Here is a 24,959-nt window from a genome sequence, read left to right as displayed (position 1 = left end):
TATAATGTCCTTAGTAATGTTGACAAGCGAAATCCTGTCTGCAGCATATTTTGCGATATGACCCAGGCCTTCGATTATGTACATAGTCCCACTCTTATAGTGAAACTAGAAGCCTACGGTATAAGAGGCAATGTACTTAATGTACTCGAATCTTACTTCTTAATACAAAAAACTGAGGTAACAAAAATTAACATCTATACTAATATATAAAGCTGAAGAGTTTGTTTGTTTGTTTGTTTGAACGCGCTAATTATTTTGGTGTTGAATAGACCATTCATCGAGGAAGGCTTTAGACTATTATAAACCATCACGCTGCGACTAATAGGAGCGAAGATACAATGCAAAATGTAAAAAAAAACGGGGCAAGTATAAATCATAACTTATACTTCTACCCACGGGGACGAAGTCGCGGGCAACAGCTACTTAGTATATAATATGCGCGAAGAAATATTTAGGTCCACCGAACGCGAAGTTTTATTTGGAGTACCGCAGGGAAGTGTATTAGGCCCTTTCATATTTATCTTTTACATAAATGACTTACCAACATGTATTAAACAACCAGTGACATTGTTTGCAGACTATAGCACCATAACAATACCTTGTGAAGTTATAGAAACATATAGAAGCGATATCAATAATAGTTTAGAACAGGTTACGAACTGGTTAGATTCTAATAATTTAAAAATTAATTTGACTAAAACAAAAACAATTCATTTTAGGCAGCGTACTCCTAGCATTAATATTAACATTCAACATGGCAATAATACAATAGAAGAAATAAAAACTCAATTTTTTTGACACTTTATGTAAAAAAAATAGTAAGTCTGCATACGCTTTGCATACACTATCCTCAATAGAATATATTGTGGAGGCGCTTCTCATGGCTTACCATGGCCTCGTGGAACCGCACCTACGCAGCTACGGTACGGTATTATTTTTTGGGGTAACTCTTCGGGAAGAGAATCAGCTTTTAAAGCTCAAAAAAGATGTATAAGGATGTATCTTTAAGTTGCAAACCAACGATAGTTGCATGCCATATTTCAAAGAATATAAGATATTAACCCTACCCTGCCTGTACATCCTAGAAATAGCTTTGTTTGTTAAAATGAACCCGAATAAATTTCAACTCAAGGACGATAATTTCCCACGGAATTTATTTATTTATTTAATTATCACACTAATCTACCATTACAGGTTACTTAACCTAATGCGGTAGTTAGGACTAAACAAAGGTCTAAGTATTTATGTGAACTAGGGTTTCAAAGATTGAATTATTATGCACATAGTTGCAGGAATAGGCGAAACAATAGTTTATTTTGCCTGCAAACAGGTAAAACAGCACTTATGCGCAAAAGCGTTTACTTCATGGCTCCGGTGATTTATAATAAAATACCCAAACAATGGAAAGAATTAACCTATTATATTTAAAAAAAAGTTACGATTTTTTTTATTGAATGAAACTTACTATAATATAAGTGAATTCCTTAGCGAAAAATATTTTATTACTTAGTTTATATTTTTTTTTTAGATTTAGACATAATTATTAAATTTTAGTTTGTAAGTACTTATTCTTAAAATTTGCATGCCTTCATGGCAAAATATGGCTGAACCATTAAAATGTATCCGTGTCACCTGTACTGTATCCATATTTGCGAATAAATTTATCTTTATCTTTGGGTGGGTACTGGGTAGGTTCGAATTGAACTGAAGGCACAAACTTTTTTTCGTCAAACGTTTTTCTCATTTTGTAGCTCAAATCCACTTATTATTTCGATAATCAAGTTCCGTGGCCCCGGATCCTTTCGACATTGCGTGCCAAACCTAACGCAGGGCATTATGAACATAATTGCTACGATTATTATTTAACTGTTGCTAAAACCTGTTGTGGAATAAAATCTCAGTGAAAGTGAACTAAATTGTGTGGCTTCCGCTATTTACACAATCTGTGACGTAAATGATTGATGAATGATATGAATGTGACTGCGGGACCACACCCGATAAGGATAATAGAAAAAAATACAACTCTTGGGATTTGGACGTCATCATCATCATCATCATCCACAGCCTTTATCCTCCCACTGCTGGGCATAGGCCTCCCCTTTTTCGTGCCAATTTCTACGGTCCTGTGCTAACCTCATCCAGACTCGACCCGAGACGTAGATCCTGAAAATTATAATGTTATTTAATATAACGTGTTACGTTTTAGAAGTCGGCAAAATATAAAACCTGTAATTTAGTATGTTAACTGAGAGAAGGGAATTCCTATTTTATAGTCGGTAACGAGAGCGAAGCGGCAACGGTTACGAAATTCGAGGAATGGCAAAATATTTGCTCTCCTTATTTTATTAAATGATTATGACATGTTCTTATGTAAGTGTGATATGTAACGTGTTTTGCCTGATATAGCTGCTATCGAGTCTCGTGGCGTGCAACCTCTGCTGGACATGCTGAAGCGGCTCGGCGGCTGGCCAGTCCTCGACGGCAACAACTGGGACGAGAACTCGTTCTCATGGCAACAGTCCGTCTACAAGTTCAGAGCCGCCGGATACTCCGTCGACTACTTCCTCGATTTCTCCATCAGCGTCGACGTCAAGAACTCCACTAAGCGCATCATCGATGTAAGAATTCGCAACTGTAACATCATTAAGTATTAATTCTTATGTATTGATTCGGTCGGCCGACCTTGCAGAAAAAATACAGAGCATGTCTAGTGGATGCTTGTTATATATGAATACGTAAGCACTAATGTGCTTGCTCGTTAAGTTATCTAAGACTGACAGCTAACTCTGAAGCGAATTGATATGTTTACTATGCGAATGTTATTTCTATAACGCGAATGTATGCAGTAACTGTGTAATAAAAAAATATATGCTAAGTGTCTGTTTTCTAACAGCTGGACCAGGCGTCTTTAGGTTTGAGCCGGGAGTACCTGAACCGAGGATTTAGTGATAAGCTAGTGCAGTCTTACTATGAGTACATGGTGGACATCGCTACGTTACTGGGAGCAGACCGCGCCCGCGCTGAGGTCGAACTGAAGGACTCGCTTCAGTTTGAAATGAAACTTGCCAACGTAAGTCCCTTACATCATTTGGCCAGTAGAAAACTACAAGAACAATAACATGGCTTATTGGAGCAAACGGAAATATTTTACGACCTCTTTTACAACGTTGTTAAAAATCAATGATCTCTTATGAACGATTTAATATATCGTCATTCCAGTTGACCGCGACAAGTTATTGTCCAAGGTCCCGAGATATTTGTCGAATTTGACCTAATTACGTTGGCGCCTTCGTCTAACATGGCAATCGAATGCCATTTCTGTGAAATTAGAAAGAGTGAAAATAACTAGATGTGAATTTAAAGATGAAAATTTGTAAAAGACAATTGATTTCACAGATATCCTTGCCTCTTGAGAAACGTCGTAACGCTACCAGCCTCTACAACCCGATGACCATCGCTGAACTCAACCAGAAGTTCCCCAAGTACGTATTAACTGCTGTATGACTATAATTATGTAATTCATTGTCTTGCTCACGTTCACTTTCACTTAAGATTCGAGGATTGCCGCTGTGCTTCCTTTCATACCAAAATAATCCACGGGATAGCCATATATGTCTCCTTACCAACTGAATGTTGTCATAACTGTATTAATTGCGTCACTTGGAATTATTTGCCTCTATCGGTAGCTCCATCAACAATAACATTTATTGTAGTTCCTGTGCCCGTGCGAATGCATAATCAGTGTAACAATAAATGTCAACACACATGGAATTGCATAATTTAGGCAATATTAAGTTAAAATGAAAACTAAATATTACGTAAAACTAGCTTATTTAAGCGCCTTATTCCCTTACATAATGGGGATTATAAAACTGGGAGATTGGACATCACAATGGGGTCTGATTGTTCAAGCAGAATTTTTTCTCCATTGTATTGTGAATTCATTTGTTTATTACGTGGTATGTTACGAAGCTCATGATTGTATTGTTTTCTAGGATCCCGTGGCTAGAGTACATCAACCGTCTGTTGGCGCCTCACGTTAACGTTGACCTTAACGAAGTTGCCATCGTCAGCGTGCCCAAATACATTTCTGACCTCGAGGTAAGTAATTCAAGCTACAAAGATTAAAATACTGCTCGAAAATCTATACAAAAAATGTAACGTTATTTTCGTAAAATTTAAGGCTATATATAGCCTATAAAAGAGCGTGTAACCTATTATAAAGTATTAACGTGGACGGGCCATAAGGGAGAACTCCGTAATTATAACTAAGCAGGTAAAGGGACATCGTTAACGAAGTTGACTTGAATCGAGGGCTAACTAGCTGACCGTCAGAACTGTTTGTTTAAATTTTTGATTTCTTTACAAAGTTTGAAAGTGTAATTGGATTTAGAACAGTTTCCAACAATTTTTGAAGTGATTCTATACAAATTTAATTTGTTAGAAAACGTTTAGAATTAATTACGTTCTAAATAAATTCAACTTCAGTGAAATTAATAAAATTTTATCTTGTAGAATTTAAAATAAGTTTTCGAATAATGATAAAGACTAAATGAATTCGTACATTTTTTTATTCTAGGTTCTTTTGGAAAACACACCGAAGCGCGTGCAAGCTAACTATGTGATGTGGCGTGTGGCTGGTGCTTCCGTGACCTACCTGACTGACAACTTGCGTCGACGACAGCTGTCCTACGTGACCGCCCTCACCGGCAAGACCGAGCGCGAGAGCAGATGGAAGGAGTGCGCGGAAACCACTAGCGTTAGGTACGATTACCTACTAATTATAGATTCTGAGAAAGTAGGTAGATAGAGATACTAGCTACTAAAGTGATATTTTATTTACTTAGCGCTTGAGAGCAACTTTCTTCTAGAAAGCTTAGGTATAGTCAGTTCCGAAATGTTAGTCGTCTCATTCAATTTTAAGCATCAGCTCATATTTTTGTGTCGTTTGCTATACTTCATTTTGGGAATATTCTGGTTTTCCGGACTGATTTAATTGCTCCTTTCCGGTGCGCCAGTTTATAGTGTCAGCATATTGCGCAGAGTGCTGCTATTACGATTCTTAAGTTTTACTATTCACCCCATGTAGCGTGAAAAGTAGTTACCTATAGATTGGAAATTAAAACCTTTTTTTAATACCTAAACAAATATGTCACACTTATATCTAGTTCTACTATACTTATAAATTAACTAGTCGACCCAGCAAACGTTGTTTTGCCTTATATTATTTTTCTAGTTGTATGTATTTTTAATGCGACATTATAAAAGAAATAAAAACAAACAATTTCGTCCAAAGAATAAAATATTTTTTTATAATGAGCAGCCCTTATCACTTAGGGGTATGAAAAATAGATGTTCTTCTATTCTCAGACCTACCCAATAAGTATACAAAATTTCATAAAAATCGGTCGTACGGTAACTAACATCGTTACACGGGAATGTTATATATTAGAGATTATCCTGATGTCACTCAAATAATTCTGCTTTGTTCGAAAACATGTGAGATCTCATGGGTTGGTCGGGTTACTTACCTAGTTGGTACTGAAGTAACATTCCAAACTTTGGTCAATTTTACCACGATCCCTGGAATATCCTTATCTTAGGGTACTCGATATGAAGAAAAAGCCTTGCATTTTTATAGTTTGTTCTCAATATTCTGTATAGTCACTGTATTACGTAGTTGCGAAGGTTACGCGTACCACAAGAGAGTAATGTAATCAAACTTTTGTACGACACGTGTCTAGAGTATTGAAACGGCAATGAGGTAGATCAATTTTTATTTTCCATTAGTGTAACAGGTTACGACTCAATAAGGCATGTTGGTACCTATGCACACGTGCAACTAAACACCGGTACTGATAAGCAGTTGGTTAACGTTAAAAGCACTGTTTTCTTCAGTTTTTTCGGCTTATAATTGTAGTTACAAGAACAAGCGATACAAGTTAATACCGTAGTTACAATGAAAATACCAACTGATAATTTTAAGATTACAAGTTTTACAACCAAATTGTCCATGTTTTTAGAGATTATCATATTTTTAATGCATCGAATTGTTTAATCTCTTTGGAAAAACTGAAAGCAAAGGCTTGCTTGTTTAAAAGTTTGCAGATATTTTTTACTTTAAAGTAGTTAGTAGTTACATTTCCATCCTGAATAATAAGTAGGGTTATATATTTATATCTACGGGTAAGTGTGCATTAAGGTCTACTCCATTTGTTTAGGTACTTAAAAAAGGTAAACAATCTTTTAGGGAATCTAAATCTCGGTATGTCTTTTCATAAAAAGGCATATTAAATGAATAAACGACTGATTTGTTTAGTCTTATAATAAATATGTGCCTGTTTATTTTACATTTGCCTTAAGTCGTGTTATATTTTCAAAATAAGTTTTTTGACAAAAGATACCACAAAATTGTTTTTTTAAGTATCAAAAAATAGAGCATAAATAAATAATAAATAGATAGGTAATTACTTGGGCTACATAATGATTCTACGATCCATGTAAGGTCAATAATTATAAAACAATCGTAACGTACTTTATATAACATTTGTATACTAAAAAGGCTGTTATTGTTACAGTATGGCGATCGCTGTAGGCGCCCTCTACATCAGGAAATACTTCAACGAAAACTCAAAAGCCAATGCCTTGGAAATGGTGAACGATATCAGGTAATGTCGAATGCACGGAACCGAATGGTTGACTACCACGCAAAACCGTCTAAGTGCAACGTGATGAGGGTTCGATACCCGCAATGAACAAACTGTTTTGAGATTCTCGAATGATTGGGAATCCCCGCGACACAAGAATTCAACTACTTAAAGTGGGAGCCGTTATTAAAAAAGTCCTAGCATCATTAGCATGTTTTATGTTATTAGATTTTTCGATTTTTCCTCACTTTTTGTAAAAGTAAACTGTTCTAGAGTCCCAACGAAATTCAGAACAATTCATTTTATAATTTGGGAAATCGTGACGGTTCTGGACCGCACATAGAATTGGCCTCATTATAAAATAAGAAAAATGGTGCTGTATTTTGAATATTAACATTATTTTATCGTCTCTAATGATCAGGTTGCGAAGATATTTAGATGTAGCATCGATACTACAGTAGTTAATCAATTACACAATAACTTACTCATGCTTTTTCATACAGACAACAGTTCCGCATGACCCTGACTGAAGTAGACTGGATGGATGAGATGACCCGTAAGGCTGCGCTGGAGAAGGCTGACTCAATGGCTTCGCACATCGCCTACCCCAGCGAGATGTTGGACGACGAAAAGCTAACTAACTTCTATGCTGGCGTGAGTAGTTTTCTGAAGTAAATTCGTACGGGTGAAGTTACTGTACGTAAAACCAAAAGCACACTGGCAAAACCAGTACTGATAAAATGCAATATAATAAAGCATTTATGGTTCAAATTTGCTGGATGTTGGTTTTCAAACTGATGTCTTTATGTTATGTTAGTTAAGAAAAAAGACATTAACCTTCTGCCAGTCTAAACTGACTCCACGAATAGTCTAGTGGTTGAGATCACCACGCTAAATCCACAGAGCGCGAGATGTCGCGGGTTCGAACCTCGCGTAAGACAAGCGTTTGTGTGATCAATCAAACATGTATCTTGATTCTGGGTGTCTTTGTGTACGTGACTTGAATATTTTCGACTAAGTCCTTAGTAAAAAAAAATTAAATTAACTTTCCAGCTCGAAATGTCTTCTGACAAATTAATGGAATCGGTGTTAAACTTGACTCTGTTTGGTACTGAGTACTTGTTCGGCAAACTTCGTGAGCCCGTCAACAAGACCGATTGGGTCACTCACGGCCGTCCCGCCATCGTCAACGCGTTCTACTCTTCTATTGAAAACAGCATTCGTAAGTATAGACTAATTATTATTTTCATTTATCTTGTTGCCAGGAATACATATATGACGGCATGTTGAAAAATATGGTGTACTTACCTCGTTATATAACAGAAAAAGGAAACAGTATGCAAAGCGAACGGCGAAAGCCGGTGACTTTAAAAAACAACCGCTTTATGGAGATATCAGTCTCTAAACATAAACTAAAAGTAGTCTGACGTGTGATAAATAGGTGACGTGTAACTAATCTTGTTCCATTTGTTTATTGTAACAGAGTTCCCCGCGGGTATCCTACAAGGCGCCTTCTTCTCCGCCGTGCGACCAGCTTATATGAACTACGGCGCTATTGGCTTCGTCATTGGACACGAAATCACCCACGGTTTTGATGACCAGGTCAGTTTATCCAATTGATTTCATCACAATCAGGAACAAAAATCATTTTATTAAACTGCCATAAACGTTAAGCGACCGTTACAATATTAGATAGTATTCATATAGTTTTCAGTAGATCTCAGATGCTTTTTTTTAAATCCGAATGATTGCCAACTTCTTTATGGTATTAATGTTTATGGATGTGTTGCTAACTGCAATCAGTAATATGAAGTTGATGAAAGCAATCAGTTTTACAGTACACTCAAAACACAATAAAATGCAATAAGTGGTTGTTTCGATTAGAAAACTAAATTACCGTATCTTCACATGTCGTTAACACTGTGAAATCTGGGGCTTTCAACATAACATTGAATATTTTGTCATTTTGGATATCTACCATTGTTTCCAAAGAGAGTGAATATATGTCGGGATGATCAGCTGCTGCTGACCTAACCTTAAACCGTAAATAGGAACTTTTTATTTTGTCTAATAAAATAACATTTTCCAACAGGGTCGTCAATTCGACAGGAACGGTAACTTGGTCGACTGGTGGCAAGAGATGACCAAACAGAAGTACCTCGAGAAAGCCAAATGTATTATTGATCAGTATTCCAACTACACTGTTAAGGAAGTGTCACTGAAGGTACCTCATTTCAAGTTAATTATCTTACAGAGAATTTAATGAAATTTTGTTTTAAATTCTTATGGAGGTATAAAAACTTAATGTTTTTAAGACTGCCCTGTTAGCGTCGTGGTGAGTGGACTTGCTACTGCTAAACCAGAAGTCAAAGGTCGATTCCCAACCAGAACGTGATGCCTTGCATAAGCATTAGTTTTGTGTATGAGAGCTATTTATCTATTTGCTTTTAACCGCATTCTGGTTTCCATAGTACAATCCTTGCCTAGTTTGGGATATAATGTTATAAGCGTGAAAATCGTATCACAGGCTTCTTACTCTTATTATCTTTTCAGTTGAACGGAGTGAACACTCAGGGTGAGAATATTGCTGATAACGGCGGTATTAAGGAAGCTTACTACGCGTACCAGGCATGGACACAGCGACACGGCACTGAGGCACGTCTGCCCGGACTCGAGAAATACTCGCCTAAACAGGTTATAATGCATACTAATACATATTAACTTTTGATATATTCTAATACATATAGTAAGATTAATGAGTATTTACGGCTGGTGAATAGCGGCAGGAATTATACAAGGATTTGAAAAAGCGCCATCTGGGGACATCATGCAAGTACTATAGAGATGCTATTTTGTTTTCAGTTGTTTTGGCTGAGCGCCGCCAACACATGGTGCGCTGTATACCGGAATGAAGCGATCAAGTTACGCATCACGACAGGTTTCCACGCGCCTGGCCGATTCCGCGTCGTCGGGCCCATGTCGAACATGGAAGAGTTCGCCGAAGACTTCAAGTGCCCGGCCGGATCGCCCATGAACCCTCTCAACAAATGCAAAGTGTGGTAGTCACCCAGTACAACCGCTCTCCCCCCAGCCAACCATGTACTCACGTGCATCGGAGACAAACCAAATTCACATGATGAGCTACTCTGTCTCGATCGATATATATTTAACAAAATTGTTAAAATTCTGTACTTACCTAGTGACATTCAATGACGTACCTACATGCGAATTATTAGACGTACTTGGTCACTATTTATCTAAACAATTTGATTGTATATTTGTATACTAACACCAGTAGATCGACAGTGGTAGGTTGACCCTCGGCTAGCGCACTGTGTTAAGTTAAATGTTTAGATGTCACCGGGAATTTCGATGTTGTTATACTTGTAAATAGATTAGCTGAATTGTGTTTATAGATAGTTTTATATTCATCTTTATCATGCTATGAATCACTTAGGATTGTTTTTTTGGGTGAGATTTTAGACTGAGCACAGAACATTAGTATTCGATGGACACGTGTACAAGTGCTTTTATATCTTGTACTCTGGACCCAGATGACTTGTGTCCGTTCCTGACGATTGAGCAATTCATATGTTTGAAAGACTAACTAAATAGTTCATCCGATAAAGTATAGTGTAACTGGTAATCGTCAGGTACGGACTCATAGGTAAACTTTCATTATTTTTGTGTTAAATAAAGCCTGCATGTACTATAAGAGTTGAATTGTTACAATTTAGACTTTCATATTTATTCAGAGCCACATTTACAGGCCTACGGACAGAAGACAATCGATTTTGCTATAGAGGGCTAACAACTTATTTGAAATTGTTCCGTTTGGGGATTTTTGAAGGTTGGACATCTGCAAAAAAATAAATAATAAAAAACAATTTAAAATACGTTTGTAGCTTCTCAAATCCTATAACCAAACAATTGAATTGTTTCTGTAGTACTGTAACTGTGGAGACTAGTGACTAGCGTATTAATTATTGTAAAATATTAATTAATATAATATTTAATGAAAAATAAAAATATTAATTAATGTACTATTATTTTATCGGTCGACACGACATAGTGTTTTGAATTGATGATGATAATTTAATTTAAACTTAAGTACCTAGTAAGTAGCCTTTTTGGATACAATCGTATTGTTGTAAATCATTAAAACACCAATATAAGATCATTTTTATCAAGAACAGTTTTTCATTTTGCCTACGCCACTAATAATTAATTGCAACCATCAATTTTCATATGAAACTTAACTAAATAGGTACAATGTAAAATGACTGACTTTCAAATCAGAACAACATACAAGAAAATTATTCGAACCTAAAATAAAACTATATTTTATGATGATCGTTTATTTGCTCAGAAAATTAGTAATACACACAGAAATATTGTTCCAATGTTTCATACGCATGCTTGTCGACAAGTAAAACCTACGTCTTGTTGTAAGATACATAATGACATAGTACAAGCATTGATAGGTGTTAGATAGCTTCTAATACATCGGAATCGCAAGAGTAATCTCGCCGAATGTTCGATAACATTCGATGTAAACATTATATATAATATTAAAGGTTGTGCGAATCGTCGCCAGCTACAGAATATGATTATGTAGACACGTAGTTACGTATTATTAAATAGCTGCTTATAAGCTACGAGGAATAACTGATCATGTTCTAAAACTAATAGACAGTGACTGATAAGATCGGAATTCATTCAAACTGCTTTTGTATCAAGGTGTAGCCACAGCAAATCAGTCTTCAATGTATCCAAGTTAGAAACGTACTTCATTATAAAAAGCACCCAAATATCCAATGTTTGTCTTACCATACCTTACTGCTGTGATTTCCACCTAAGCTTGCCACTACAAAATTCCTACATGAATAAGTAATACATAACGCACTGATTGTATACTACCAAAAGGGCTACAAATAAATAGAAAAGAGTAAGAGTACGAACTGAGATCACGAAAGTAATGTGCTCAAAATGTCAATACTAAAAGCTAGTGGAGTATTGAGTCCACGACATCCAGTGACTAGTTGTAGAGTAGCGCAGTGTGTTTTGACCTGTAAGTACAAACATACCCTCCACACTGCAGAGCCATCCATCGCAGAAACACTAACATATCTTATCAAGTGCAAACCAGCTGCTTACATTTTAATTGAATTCTTACAAAATCCCGCCTAATTTAATTTTAATGGAATTATGAATGCTCAATCATCGAACTCGGTGGTGAGTCAGCAAATATTGCGGACCACCACGCTAATAATTTTAAAGCTTTATTGTCATATCTTCCAAGAATACTTAGAACCACGTTCTTATTATTTTAGTTATCTAAAGATAAGCCAGATTACATACTCCATTCTTTCCATCTATCAAACTCGAAACTTACGGCCAGAAGTAATGACCTGTCAATTATTTTCCGGCAGAGAAAAACTGGTGAACGAGTTTTTTAGGTGTTAATGACACATAATTTGTGGTACATAAATGTTTCGAGTTTGTAGTTAGCGTGACCTGTGCTATGCTCATCACGATTGCATTACTATGCTCCTCCTACTATTAATTCCGTCGAAACAGCCCTATTTTAAAAGCCAGCCTATTTTTGTAGGGTTCACTAATCTAGTAGTTAATATCCAAGCTATCCCTATCGCCTACGAGCACCACATTGACACACCTCTCTTCGTTGAATCCTGCGACTTGCGAATCGAATCTCTCAATCACACATTTCTTAATAATCATGGTCAAAAATTTTGGTTTCAGTAGCCTAGGTTTGGTTCAAAAAGTTGTTGAGTAAAATTGTGATGTCTCATCATAAACGACTAGGCATAAATAATCTGTTTGAGTTAATTATCCATCCGAATCTATGAATCTGAAGTAAACATTCAAGACCAATTTTAAAACTTGCAATTTGCAGAAACTCTAATTAATTTTGTATTTCATTAATGAAACGGTTAACCATGATTAAGTGCTTCAAGCACATAAGAAATAGATCCACTCGACTTTGAGATCAAAAAACACTGCCTAAGTATACCTACCATCTTACGAGCCATTACTAAAATTAAATACTCCAATTTAATACTTACAACAACCTGTTTTGGTTTCTTAAATCTAACATAGAGTAGAGTATAATATTATGTCGCTTTTGCGAAGATACACCGTGAGTATTGTACCTGTAATATCGATACGTACAATCGTTCGATTGTTTCTTACAGCTAAGGAATACTTTCACGATGTTTAAGAGATAGCTAGGGCGCAAATATTGCGCGGCGCCGCTTACTCCTCGAGGCTAGGCGTGTTGTCTTCTACAAACAGCACATGCGCCCTCAAGAAAATCAGGAACGCCAGCACGCGGTCGTTCTCTGCCTCAGAGCCCCTGGAATTGCAATAAGTAATTCGTTAGACAAGGTTGAGTGTCAGCAACTAAAGTCGATGGACAAAATATCATAAAGGTATCATGAAAAAAAAATTGTAAGCCGTTTTCGTCATTGTTTAGTGCTTGGCACCTGTCGATGTTGCTTAACCATTTTTATCGATCTTGTGCCTTCTCTACTACTTCCAATACTCCATTTGGTTACTTTTAAAAAGGTAAAAAATATTTGACAAAAAATTAAGTTTAAAAATAAAATACGTCTAAAAATAAAAGAGTACCAAATAAAAAGAAACACTGAGATTGTTAAAAGAAATAATAGCCCAGGTTTGATTAACATGTTAAGCTAAATCGGTGACCAGCATTAAACAATAATGAAAACCGTTTACATTTTTTTTTGTCTGTCTTCGTGTCCTGTAATTTAACTAGAAACAGCTGGAGCTTTTTAAATGCTCAATTTATTCTGTGACAATATCAAAATTATTTGTCAAAGGCTCCCAAAATAAGCAAAATAATCGACTTTAAAAATAATGGGAAAATTTCTTTTCACGATATCTTTTTCGTGTTTTTACGGTGGCTTATCGAAGCCGCACTTGACTCTTGAGATCGTTATTATACAAATAACCTACCTTGAAGCCATTTCTTGGCTTCGATTTCTAGTTCGTTCTTAAAATCCCATGTAGATAAAAAAAAGCACATGACGCCATGAACGGGCCTATTATGACATTTTAATTGATACGCGAATGTACTGTGCTGTGTTATAGGCTCGTTAAGAGTGTTTTTCAAAATATTAGTAAATATTAAACCAAAGGTGAGGTGAAAGATAAGATGACATTATTTTCAGAGCAAATATATGTATAATTCGAGTTTCGCTAGTGATGTGTGGGTGTTACCACTTTTCAGCTGTTGATAAATCTTGCGAAACTTGTGTTTTGCCTTGTGTACTAACCTATCTTCAATTGGTCAAAATTTGCTTCATTTGGAGGTAGTCTATTAAGGAATAATTGTACTCTGTTTGTTTCTTAGAGAAGAGGTTGCTCATTTAATTTTTTCAAGCACATTATCAGTATTATTTGGAGTGCAAAACGATTTCGTTAACAAAATCGTTGCTAGAAATGTAATTTTGATTTAAATTTGCAGCTAAATTCATTCACATTTAGGCTAGACCACTTTATATTGTGCTTTATGTACAATATCCCTGCGGACTCCGTGTATTCTTATATTATATTTGTTTCGTATACTTACTCTACATCTATCTCGATGGCCAGCACGGTGTGGTGCGGCTTCCCCTCCTCGTCGTACCAGCTGAAAGTAATAACAATTTTTAAAGACACACCGTAAATAGATATGTATGTGTGCAAACACGTACACGAGTATGTTCAACATAGAATAAGGATAAGACATAATCATATTTCGTTGATAACTATAACCAAAAAACCAATTGCTTAATAGTTAGTTAGTTTTTTTTAGTAAATAGTAGAATAGTAAGACTGATTTGACTGATCTTGGAATTGAAATATCTGTTTATTTATACAAAACACAGGCGGCTGCATTTGTTTACGGCAATCTGCTTTCATGCTTATCGATAATAGTAAAGTCATCTGCCTATTACATTTATTCTAATCCTACTTATTTAATGCGATCTGTCATCATTGTATTTCTTTGTCTACCCATCTCATATACGTTTATTCTATCACGTTGATATATATACTTAGAGGAGTTCGTAGCTAAGCTATAACCGCATAAGTGAAACGATCACAGCTTAAGCTATGGTTGACGCGGTTGGTCCGTAGATGGGTGACCATCTTTGTCATTACGAGTTCCTCCGTGTTTCGGAAGGCACGTTAAATTGTGGGTCCCGGCTGTTATTCCTACGTCTTTGACAGTCGTTACAGGTAGTCAGAAGCTTGGAAAGTCTGACAACCAGTCTAAAAATGTGTACTGTGTTGTCCAGGTAACTGAGTTGAAGAGGTCAGATAGGCAGTCGCTCCTTGTAAAACACTGGTACTTAGCAGAAACCGGTTAGACTGGTAGCCAACCCCGGCGGCATAGTTGGGAAAAGGCTAGGCCAATGATAATGAATGTTGATCGATATACTTACATGTCATCAAACGCGGACCCGTTCCGCGGGTTGTTGGTGGGTGCGGGGTGAAGGCGCGGGCGGCGCACGGGGCCGCGCTCGCCCGCGATGGCCTGCGCCGAGCCCAGCGTCGAACGCATCACGTGCCAGTAGCCGCGCTGACTCGCACCCACACCGTCGATACGCTCGATACGGACCCAGCCTGTATAACAAAATGAACTTTATAGTGATGTATGTTTAAGCTAATTTGCTTTGCACAATTTCCTTTCTAAACTAGTTGAATGACTGTAACTGATCGTAGAGTGAACACTTTATTTTCTGAACAGTACTGTCAGAAATACTCATTTAAAGCAAACCAGCTATAACAATTCGCGTTCAGCACGAACATTTGTTTGTGGAAATGTGTTAACAAAATAAAATTCGCCATATCTTCATAAATAATTGGCATTACTAATAACTATATGGTAGTAAAGTTGCTTAAACGCTTAAACTAAGCGTGAAATATATCAAAGCTCTTTGTCCTCGATTAAATTCAATAGGCTACTTTCCTACTATACCTTGACCAAAATCTTCTTTTAAGAAGTGAAATTATTATCACTAGAATTAACAAAGTATACAAATCCTTACCAGCGAGTGGGTACTGAGCATCAGGCTGGCAGTTGGTGCAATAGCATCGCACCTGGCCCCAGGACACAGCTTCGCGCAGCTCCGGGTACGGCAGTACCAGGTAGTTCCAGTACTTGAGCACGAGATGCAAGTGCTCACAACCCTCGCCCGACAGGTCCCACTCCCACTGCGTGTTCTGACCTTCCCCTCCCTCCACGTCCAAGCACAAGATGCGGTTCAAATAGTGCAAGTTCTCAACGGACAGTGGCTCGGACCAATCATCACGACGCGAATTTTCGATGGAGGAAGACTGCTCCTCAGTGAGATCGGGTAGATTCCCTGTCTCCATGGTCAGCGCGTCCATGATCTCGTTGTCCAGATTGTCGACATCGTTGGCTTCCGGGTAGCGGTCGTTGTGGCGGATGTTAGTATCGCAGAACTGCTCGTGAACTACGTCGTCAGACGTATCATCGCCGACGTGGGAGCCGACACTGAATGTATGGCGCATCGGGCCCCCGGCATCATCATCTTCAATCTCATGGTAAAAGTCATGAGTAGAGTGACTCTTACGAAAATAGCGGTTCACGAGATCATTGTAGCCCGGTAGTGAGTCATCAGAATCACAATTGAGACTCTGGTGGAGAGGCGCCTGAGGTGGATCATCTTCATCTTCTTCCCGACGAGCAGTAGGTACCTCCCTCTTTGGTTGAATTGGTAAGGTTGTTCTAAGTTTTTTCTTTTCATTCTTGATCTTCTTTTTCTGTGCTGAATCGGTCATGCCCCCTATAGAATTGGAGAGAGGTCCGATCACGGGGCCTGGGATGGGAGTCGGAGAACGATACGGCAGAGGGGTGGGCACGCGATAGGGCATGAAGCTTAGGCCATGACTGGGGCCTGCTGGCATGTAGGTGGACCCCCAACGATTTTCAACCAGATTATCCTGACTAAAAGCTTTAGTTTTCTTCTTTCGTCGAGATTCAAGATCCCCGGAGCTAGCTCCTTCTATATCGGATTCGGGATCTGGAGGCAACTCCTCGCGCTCAGTAATTACTGGCAAATCTAAAGATGCACCACTTGCAACGACATACGGATGTAGCAACACAGACACCTGCAATTAATAAAAAAAAAATTGTTTGTATTAAAAAATGCTGTTTGCGTATGTTGGCCTATCTTTTTCAAATATATATTATATATGCAGTAAGCCTGACCACACGTTAGGAGCTTTCAACCAGTGCAGAGAAAACAACTACATATTGGCAATATTACAACTCACACTGTTAAAATCTGTCATTCGTTCCGATCATCCCAAAGCGGAAAGAGTCATTTGTTGAAACATCCGAAAAGAGGGGGTTGTCTTCCCTACAGGGTTCTAGCTTTAATTGTGTGCATTGGTAACCTTGGTTTCGTTCACTAGGTTGTTCGGATCAATATGATTTGTGGACCTTTAATAAATCTTTTATTGAATTTGCCTTTTATAGCTTGTTATTTTCTTAATCTGATCTACGAGCAATATACTTGTATTTCCTTTTCTTTTCTTATTTAAGGACTTTTTGAATTTCCTTTTTTCCTTACCTGAGAGATCCTTCCATACAGATCTATGGTGGGAAACACGTGGCTGTATCGACGCGGGATGGTTGCGATGCAGCCGACCATCTTGCCGTTCAACAACAGCACAAGCTCGCTTGTGAAGCGGAAGTGGATAGTTAGCACAGACTGCTCATTCAGGCTATCCAACGCCATTCCCATGTAGGAATTAGTCTGGAAATAATAGATGGTTCTTTTGTTAGTGGTTTGAAGATCAGTCGAAATCAAAATAAAAAGAAAGCCAGGTTTTGAATAATTGGATGGTTGTGTAATAATAGCTTTGAAATATCCTAAAGCTGGACAAAACTTTCTTTAAATCAAAGATGAGGATTAAGAATTGACCACCATGCTTGCTCGTTACAGATTTGCGATTTTACATTTAAATATTTCTTTATTTTAAGGTTTGGTTGTAGTGATATTGTGGTAAATTATTGAATATAATATAGCTTTGAATAAATCAACTATCTGATATAAAATAACTTATATGTCTACATGAATAGATACAGATTCTTAAAGGAAAATAAACATTATAATTCCTCTCATGATTTGCGCAATTTCTATTTACGTTATGTTTAATTCTAGCTTTTAGTGTATATTTTGTTCTGTTTATTTAAATAAGCTTTCGGAGACAAGATCATTGACCTTGAACCAGGTTAATATAAAAATACCAGCCTCATACTCTGCCTACAAGTCTACCAGACCTACTCTTGGACAAGGACATTGCCATAAGGAGACATCTAGAATTTATGAGTCACAGCTCAAACTTGATGTAAGTTGAGGGTTATACATAACATATTATGTAGAATCCTGTGCCATAGTTCCATTAGAGCTATGCAAGAACAATATTTAGATATGCGATGTCCTTAAAAATCTATCTATCTGTAAATTCCTTTAGGCTAAGACACAAAATAGCATAAGGGCGAACTTTTGCTGTTCTTGAATACGGTTGGGTTTCGTCAGCAATACTTACAAATGCTCCGTTATCATTGAGCAGGTCGCTGGACAGCACCCAACAGGGCGGCTCGAGATGGACCGCGTTCCACGGCAGCTCCACAGGGAGGACGCCGACAGCGCCGATGGTAACGCTGCCCAGCCATTCCTCAGATACTTTGTCAACGCGGAACTGTAGACAAATGAATACAAATCATGGATTTTTATGTTCGTGTCGACTTTAGTGTGTGACGCATTGTAGCCCTTAGACATACCCTCGTATAGCATTGTGCTTTAGCAAAGCCATAGCAATTGTCAAGTTATTATAACCGCAGGACTTTGACTGTTATTGGAACAAATTTTGCCCAATACATATTATCATTTGATTTTTATATGAATTTGCTGTCGCTTTGCTCATGCAAGATACCTTACACATTTTGATTGACAACATTTACCCTAACAAATATCTGACTGGTAATAATAAAATTAAATTGGTATTATAATATTAAACAGTCTGACCATCGCAAGCAAAACGATTTTATTTGGCTCAATATTATAACATTACTCTATTATAAATTGCTTAGGCTCTGTCATAATATACGTTCGTAGAAAAGCTAAGAAGCATTGCATGAAATAATATATTTTGCAATGCCATGCGCATGCAATTTATACAATCGAAATATCCTCGCTTTAGCAAGCCTCGCTATATTAATTTTTACTTTAGATATAGTTCCTTAAAGCTAGACAAACATTCGGTGAATCGGAACAATTTGATTGACTGACAAGAGGGTTAGATTATTTATTTTACAGCGCAATTTGGAAGATTCTAAAGAAAATGTAACTGAGGCGATCGAGTTGTCTCAAGTCTAGCTCACTCACATTATAAAGAAAATACCGACATTATATATATTCAAATAAATAGTTCCTTGTAATGTAATGCCGACCAGATGAGATTAAAAACATTTATAAAAAACAATATCTACTCAGTTACATTATCGTAAAGCGGTTGTACGTTTTGTGGCATAGAGGTCCTTTTTTAAGTATCAATACCAAAATGTTGAAAGACGAGAAATATTGACAATATATCTTAGTAAAACTTTCTTCGCGGAAAACATTAAAAACCTATACTTCATGTCACACTAAGCTCAGCTGATATAGTTTGAAAATGTTAATAATAATCAATCGCAAATGCGCTTTGCTCAAATGAAATAACCAGGCAAGGGCATTTGAAGGGATGTCACTGTAGTCGCTAGCGAATACGAACAGGGCAACTGCATTAACGGCTATCAAAATGTCGCATTTGTGAAATGGCAACCTTCATTAAAACAATATTACAAGCAAGATTTATTAAAATTGCATGGCGTATGGCTTATGACTAATGATTTGCGCTAATAGTGACACTGGTGTGGAAACCTACTCTAAAATTGTGTCCGCGGCGCAGTGGCTGACTGATCACTGCGATGCCGTCGCGATAACCGGAGTAACGTACTGCGACCGTATCTGAAAGCAAGATAACAATAATGAAACATATTTTTTGTAGGCCTCATTAAAATATGAACAGGTGACAGATGCAACAATGGTTTTCTTTTCAATTAATTGACCAGTTTTCTATTTTGCATGGTAATGAGCCATTTTTTTCCTTTTAGCGTGGTTAGCGTTTGCTCATAGCGATTACCGATTTAAAAATTATTAAAAATCACCTGAGCTGCAGAGCTTGATGTTCCCTCCATGCACGTTATGGAAGGTGTATGGCAACGGATTGGGTCTACGAGGCCAAGGTTCGGCGGGCGGTTCGTCAGCGGCGCCTTCGCCCGAAGCCTCAGTGCCGGAGGTCTCCGAGGTGGAGGCCCCGGCACCGGCATCAGCAGAAGCGTCAGCAGAGGACGTAGAGGCGCCCGCGGCAGCCGTAGCCGCTGCAGCCTGAGCCTGGGCCTGAGCTTGGGCCTGAGCCTGAGCTTGAGCCTTGCGAGCCTTCTTGCCGGGTCCCTTCCCCTTGTAGCGAGCAGCGTTCCTTGCCTCCTCCCGCTCTCTTTGCAAAGCGGCTTCAGCGGCTTGCGCAGCCTGCGCCGCCAACGCTGCAGCCCTCCCCTTCAGCACCGGCGTCTTATTCATCTTGCTCCGCACCATGGTTTCGCAGTCAGATACACCGGCTGTACTTTCTAGATACTCTTCACTGGGCTCTGCACTTAAGGACTTTTCGCTAAGCGACTCGTCGCCTTCGTCGGCGGTTGATTCAGCAGTTCGTGGGGCTACACTCGCGAATTCAGACTGACTTCGCACTGAACCAGGTTCGAATACTTCGTCTTGATTTTCTGTATCTAAAGTAGCGGGTTGTGATACCGTATCCTGCTTCTGATAATCACCGTTAGGGACTGAAAAAAAGAATAAAAAAGAATCCATATAGCCCGTACATTAAAAATACCGTAATACAAATACCTTAGATAATAATATTAGGCTTTATTTTCTACGACTTTTGTTTTATCCTGCACTAAGGAATTGAATCAAATGTCTTTGGAGTGTGACAACTGAGCTATTCGTGATGTCAGCTAAGTCCTAGACCATTTGTGACGCCTAAGCCATTACGTCATAGAAGTATCATATTAATTGCCTTTCTTAATAACGAGGCGCGGTAATTAAATTTGTCATCCAATAGCACAACCTCGGTACCTCTTTACTCTCGGTAAATTAATTAGTCTACTGGTATAAATTACTTAAAAATAATATACTTACTCGTCTGTTGAGTCAACGCGTTTGCAAGCGGGCTCTGAGAGACGGCCTGGATCTTATTGACGTGACCGAAGATCTCCAACACAACGTACACTTTCTGCGCAAAGAAACAAACATTAATAAATGTTTATTTTATTACAAAGTACATATATAATATAGATATAATATCACTGAATATATAAAATATAGATATATATATTTATATAAGCAGCTGCAGTATATCCTTCTGGCGTAGGGTTAAGCCGTACGGGGCACATAGACATGCAATACAGACCTGAGAATTACAGTCACGGTAGGAAAGTGAACAGTTAATAATAAATTCAAAATTGCAAAAAAAACTGTAACTGCACTTCATCAGGTAAAACATTTGTTTGTGTTAGCGCGTAAGCGTTTGGTAGCAGTGATCTACATACATTTTTAAAATAGCTTGATACAATTACATACATTTGATATTATAGTACAATAAAGCTTTATATCCGCGTTTAGTGCTTCTCCCCAATTTCCAAAAGGTCGATAAAATATTAGATCAATCAAAAACTTCAACTCGGTTGAAGACTAGCTAGCTTGTTGCTGCTATTTTGGACTAACACAATGAACACAAAAGCCTCAGAAAATCCAGGAGAAGTATTAATTTACATAAATATTTTTCATAATATATACTTAATTATATAAGCACGTAATTGTCTGTTTGAGAGAAGTTGAAACAAAGCGAGACAAACTTGCCTCAAACAGTTTTCTTCAACATCCTATTACATGAATAGGATTTACACTTGTATCTATTGAATTATTCAAATGTGATTTTGACGCATGAATGTAGTTCAAAATAAAAGGAAGCTTAAAAAAATAAACATAATTGACAAAAGAAAACGATAGAAAAATAAATGTTACAAAACAAATTAAACATAAATAAAAAAACAATATTAAGGCAAGCTAAAAAATCAAAAGTTAAATTCTGCCTGTATATCGGATCGTAATATACGAGCGATAACGAAGATAAAAATAAATTTGAATAGGCTCGCCGCAATGCAAACGCTGCAAAATAATTTAAGCCTTCCCTAATAGAGATGGAAATCTCAGAAAGAAGAGGATGAAGGGATGTGGACGAAAAAAAATGCACATTACAAATTGTCCATATGCATATATTTTGGAACAAGTATGTGGATTTGAAGTTAAATCCACTTGAAGGCTTTTTAATTCTTTTTTTCTCAATATGGTGATGAGTTGAAAATACATTCGCCAGGCATATTCTGTCAAGTCTTGCTAAATGTCGTAGAACTCATACTCTGTACTTCAGACTTCAAATGTTGATTGATGAATCTGATCCTGCCAATGTAACAAGTAAAAAAACAAGTTACACACAACATACCTAGATAGTAATTTTATTCATGGTATTTGCGAACAATATTGTAAAGGGCTTGAAATTTATCGGATTAGCTAAATACTGTTTTTTTTTACATGGAATACTGCCAATTTGACTTTTATACCCTCCGTTCAGTAAGCGGGGGTGGCCGATTTAGTTCAAATAAAATAAATAATTTCTGCTACCCTGGAGGCGTGCGACATTGTCAATGTTTCGGTAAATCTTTTTCGCAAACAGTAAGTTTAGAAAGAAAACTCTTTCCTGGCCGTATATCAATTAATCAACATTTAACAAAGATAAAACGTACTTTTTTAAATATTTAAACAACAACCACATCCTGTATTTTTCCGCTAGGTTACTATGTAGTTAAATGAGCCTGAACCAAGGTTTTCTGTTTAAATGAGAAATAATGCTCGCATCCTTTGTAGGTGGATTAAGTAGCGCACTTATATGCGAGGCACGTACACTTTACGACGCTGAGCAAGTTGTAACCTAAATTGCAAGCATATAAACTACTTTACAACGTCGCTGTTTTATACTAAATGTAAAATACGACTTTCGTGTATCAGTGTAAACTGTTTTGGCCGATTGGCGATTATATTAAAGCTACATTTATTGCTTTTATTATTTAACAAACTGAAGCATAGCCTTAATGAACATTTATTGATCGAAGAAGGGCGAATGAAAGCCCACCCGTACATTAGGCTTAAGCAATTGTTACACTGCCCACTATGAAGTTTAAGCTTGCAGTTATTATCTATATTATTCAGTAAATTAAATTGAACTATAACAAAACTAAAATTCTAAGTAACGTTTTCATCTTCAGGGATATTAAAACAATGTTCTAACTCTAACTCATGATCTCTATTATTATTGAAGTGGCTAAGTGCGTAATGTAGGTATGAACCAAAGCAAGCAATGAATGATATCGGTATAATTTTAACTTTGAATTTAATAATACAAGCATTAATTGACCTGCACTGATTGAATTCAGACCGATTTTCTGGTCTGGTCTTAGGGACAGGCTGCCTCAACATACTTCAATAAAATCTTGTACATTAAAAACTATTTGTTACTACAAAAACTTTTGACTGATTTAACACTGCAACCATTTATTGTTTTAAAAAACTTTGATAAACATGTATTTTATTAAATAATAAAATTTTAAATGAAATTATTATGATTTAACACAACTTAAGGCAACAAATCCACATTTTATTTAAATCTTTATCTGTAGTTCGCTTTGAAGGCACTTGGATGATTCGCTGCTAGGTCGCATGCAAGCTTACAAGCATAGGTTAAAAAGCGTATTATCTGGAACAGCAGATAAAGGTTTGCCAACTCACAAGAGGCGATTTTTTATTAATTTCAACCAGTCAGGTCGATTAAGACTCGAAGAAATGATTTGGTTAACAGCTATCCAAAAAGTTTCTAATCAGCGCTCACTTCGTTTCATAATACCGTTGAAACAGAATGACTAATATGTTTGCGGAATGTACATATATATACAATGTCACTTATAATTGAAAAGCAGTCGAATGCAGTACAAAGTATCTAGAACGGTAATATTATTTTTGTTCTTGGATATATTTTTCGAAATATTCAGTTTCTGGAAAAATACCTATGTTAAAACCTTTTAAAACTAGATTGAGTTAATTCAAGTGGCCTAGCTAGTGGCTAGGTTTTTAAAGTGGCCATTTGCAGTAAAATACTTTATACTTGATGTTCTTAGCATCTTGTACTTGAGTTTTACTATCTCGCTATGTTTTAATTTTCTGAAAAACAAATCAAGTATTATTAACTACATGAAATGGTTTTTTATACATCGCATGATAATAGTGAAAAGCTAGAATTACTGAACGTAACATGAAACATGAGTTTTTCAAAATGTCACAATGAATTAGTTGTCATATCTAAAACATCTGATTTTAATAAAAAATACATCTTATTTTAAGCGCATTCATTGTTTTCTCAAGCTATTTTAAAAAGGAAATGTAAAGAATTTTGCTACCGCGGTAATATTATAACACTGATCAAAATGTTTTGTTTTTGCCGTGAGTCTATTTATCCATAGTTCTAGTAAAACTCCGCTCAATGAGAAGCTACTGATAAAGTAATTTACCTTATGTACGTAGCGATCTGAAATATAATTTTTAAGCAAATATGATACATTGTTACAACAGACAGTCTACGAGCTATTTTAGGTTACGTTTGCATTAATTTAACTTAATTAAGTGTTATTCACAATTTACACACTTTCATTAATCCATCCATACCTCATGTTTGTCTTGTTCGCTCGAATCCATTTTGTTTAACTACTCTACACTTAAAACTATCTTCCTCAACCAAACCGACTGTCCACTAAGATTACCTTATGCCAATCGTACAGTAAATTCCATCCATAGAAAGTGTTTACACGGCAAAAAAAAACAATTGTCCAATGTTATTAGATTAGTTTTCATTCAAAAGTAGGTCAGGTTGAATGTCAGTAATCGCGAGTGTGTAAATGCTACCGCTTCTAGACTCAGCATGAGGGTCGCCGTGAGGCATCCTGGCCGCCGCGGCGTCATCCCGGGTCTAGGCGGAGTGGCTGGTTATCCCGCCAGCCGTCGGTCGCCAGCAGCCTCGTTGGTATTTGCAGGGCGCACCGCGAGC

The 24,959-nt window shown here is 37.1% G+C and overlaps 2 protein-coding genes across 6 annotated transcripts in view; one reads left to right on the top strand and one right to left on the bottom strand.

Moving 5' to 3' along the window:
• LOC113496208 (neprilysin-2) overlaps positions 1 to 10,840 on the top strand; it is a 38,649-nt gene extending 27,809 nt beyond the window's left edge. For 3 of the 4 annotated variants that reach the window (XM_026875370.1, XM_026875372.1, XM_026875371.1), the window contains exons 6-17: positions 2,407 to 2,618; positions 2,894 to 3,070; positions 3,397 to 3,482; positions 3,996 to 4,101; positions 4,580 to 4,764; positions 6,579 to 6,668; positions 7,151 to 7,301; positions 7,701 to 7,869; positions 8,131 to 8,249; positions 8,740 to 8,871; positions 9,201 to 9,341; positions 9,510 to 10,840. In XM_026875370.1, the coding sequence (XP_026731171.1) occupies positions 2,407 to 2,618; positions 2,894 to 3,070; positions 3,397 to 3,482; positions 3,996 to 4,101; positions 4,580 to 4,764; positions 6,579 to 6,668; positions 7,151 to 7,301; positions 7,701 to 7,869; positions 8,131 to 8,249; positions 8,740 to 8,871; positions 9,201 to 9,341; positions 9,510 to 9,710 (1,769 nt within the window). In that variant the 3' untranslated portion in view covers positions 9,711 to 10,840. Of the gene's footprint in view, positions 1 to 2,406; positions 2,619 to 2,893; positions 3,071 to 3,396; positions 3,483 to 3,995; positions 4,102 to 4,579; positions 4,765 to 6,578; positions 6,669 to 7,150; positions 7,302 to 7,700; positions 7,870 to 8,130; positions 8,250 to 8,739; positions 8,907 to 8,948; positions 8,968 to 9,200; positions 9,342 to 9,509 lie in introns of those variants that run through there. The other variant, XM_026875373.1, reaches the window with a different exon arrangement.
• A 149-nt stretch (positions 10,841 to 10,989) lies between these two features.
• Positions 10,990 to 24,959, bottom strand: part of LOC113496207 (neuralized-like protein 4) — a 35,854-nt gene continuing 21,884 nt past the window's right edge. For both annotated transcript variants that reach the window (XM_026875368.1, XM_026875367.1), the window contains 9 exons: positions 20,948 to 21,041; positions 19,918 to 20,589; positions 19,635 to 19,717; positions 18,258 to 18,410; positions 17,276 to 17,461; positions 15,725 to 16,811; positions 15,119 to 15,299; positions 14,263 to 14,322; positions 10,990 to 13,023 (listed from right to left, as the gene is read on the bottom strand). In XM_026875368.1, coding sequence (XP_026731169.1) covers positions 12,924 to 13,023; positions 14,263 to 14,322; positions 15,119 to 15,299; positions 15,725 to 16,811; positions 17,276 to 17,461; positions 18,258 to 18,410; positions 19,635 to 19,717; positions 19,918 to 20,589; positions 20,948 to 21,041 — 2,616 coding nt within the window. In that variant the 3' untranslated portion in view covers positions 10,990 to 12,923. The remainder of the gene's footprint in view (positions 13,024 to 14,262; positions 14,323 to 15,118; positions 15,300 to 15,724; positions 16,812 to 17,275; positions 17,462 to 18,257; positions 18,411 to 19,634; positions 19,718 to 19,917; positions 20,590 to 20,947; positions 21,042 to 24,959) is intronic.

This window comes from Trichoplusia ni, chromosome 7, assembly GCF_003590095.1.
Source record: "Trichoplusia ni isolate ovarian cell line Hi5 chromosome 7, tn1, whole genome shotgun sequence".
NCBI classification, from domain to species: domain Eukaryota; kingdom Metazoa; phylum Arthropoda; class Insecta; order Lepidoptera; family Noctuidae; genus Trichoplusia; species Trichoplusia ni.
Note: the sequence above shows the minus strand (reverse complement) of the source record. Positions and strands in the feature narration are given on the sequence as shown.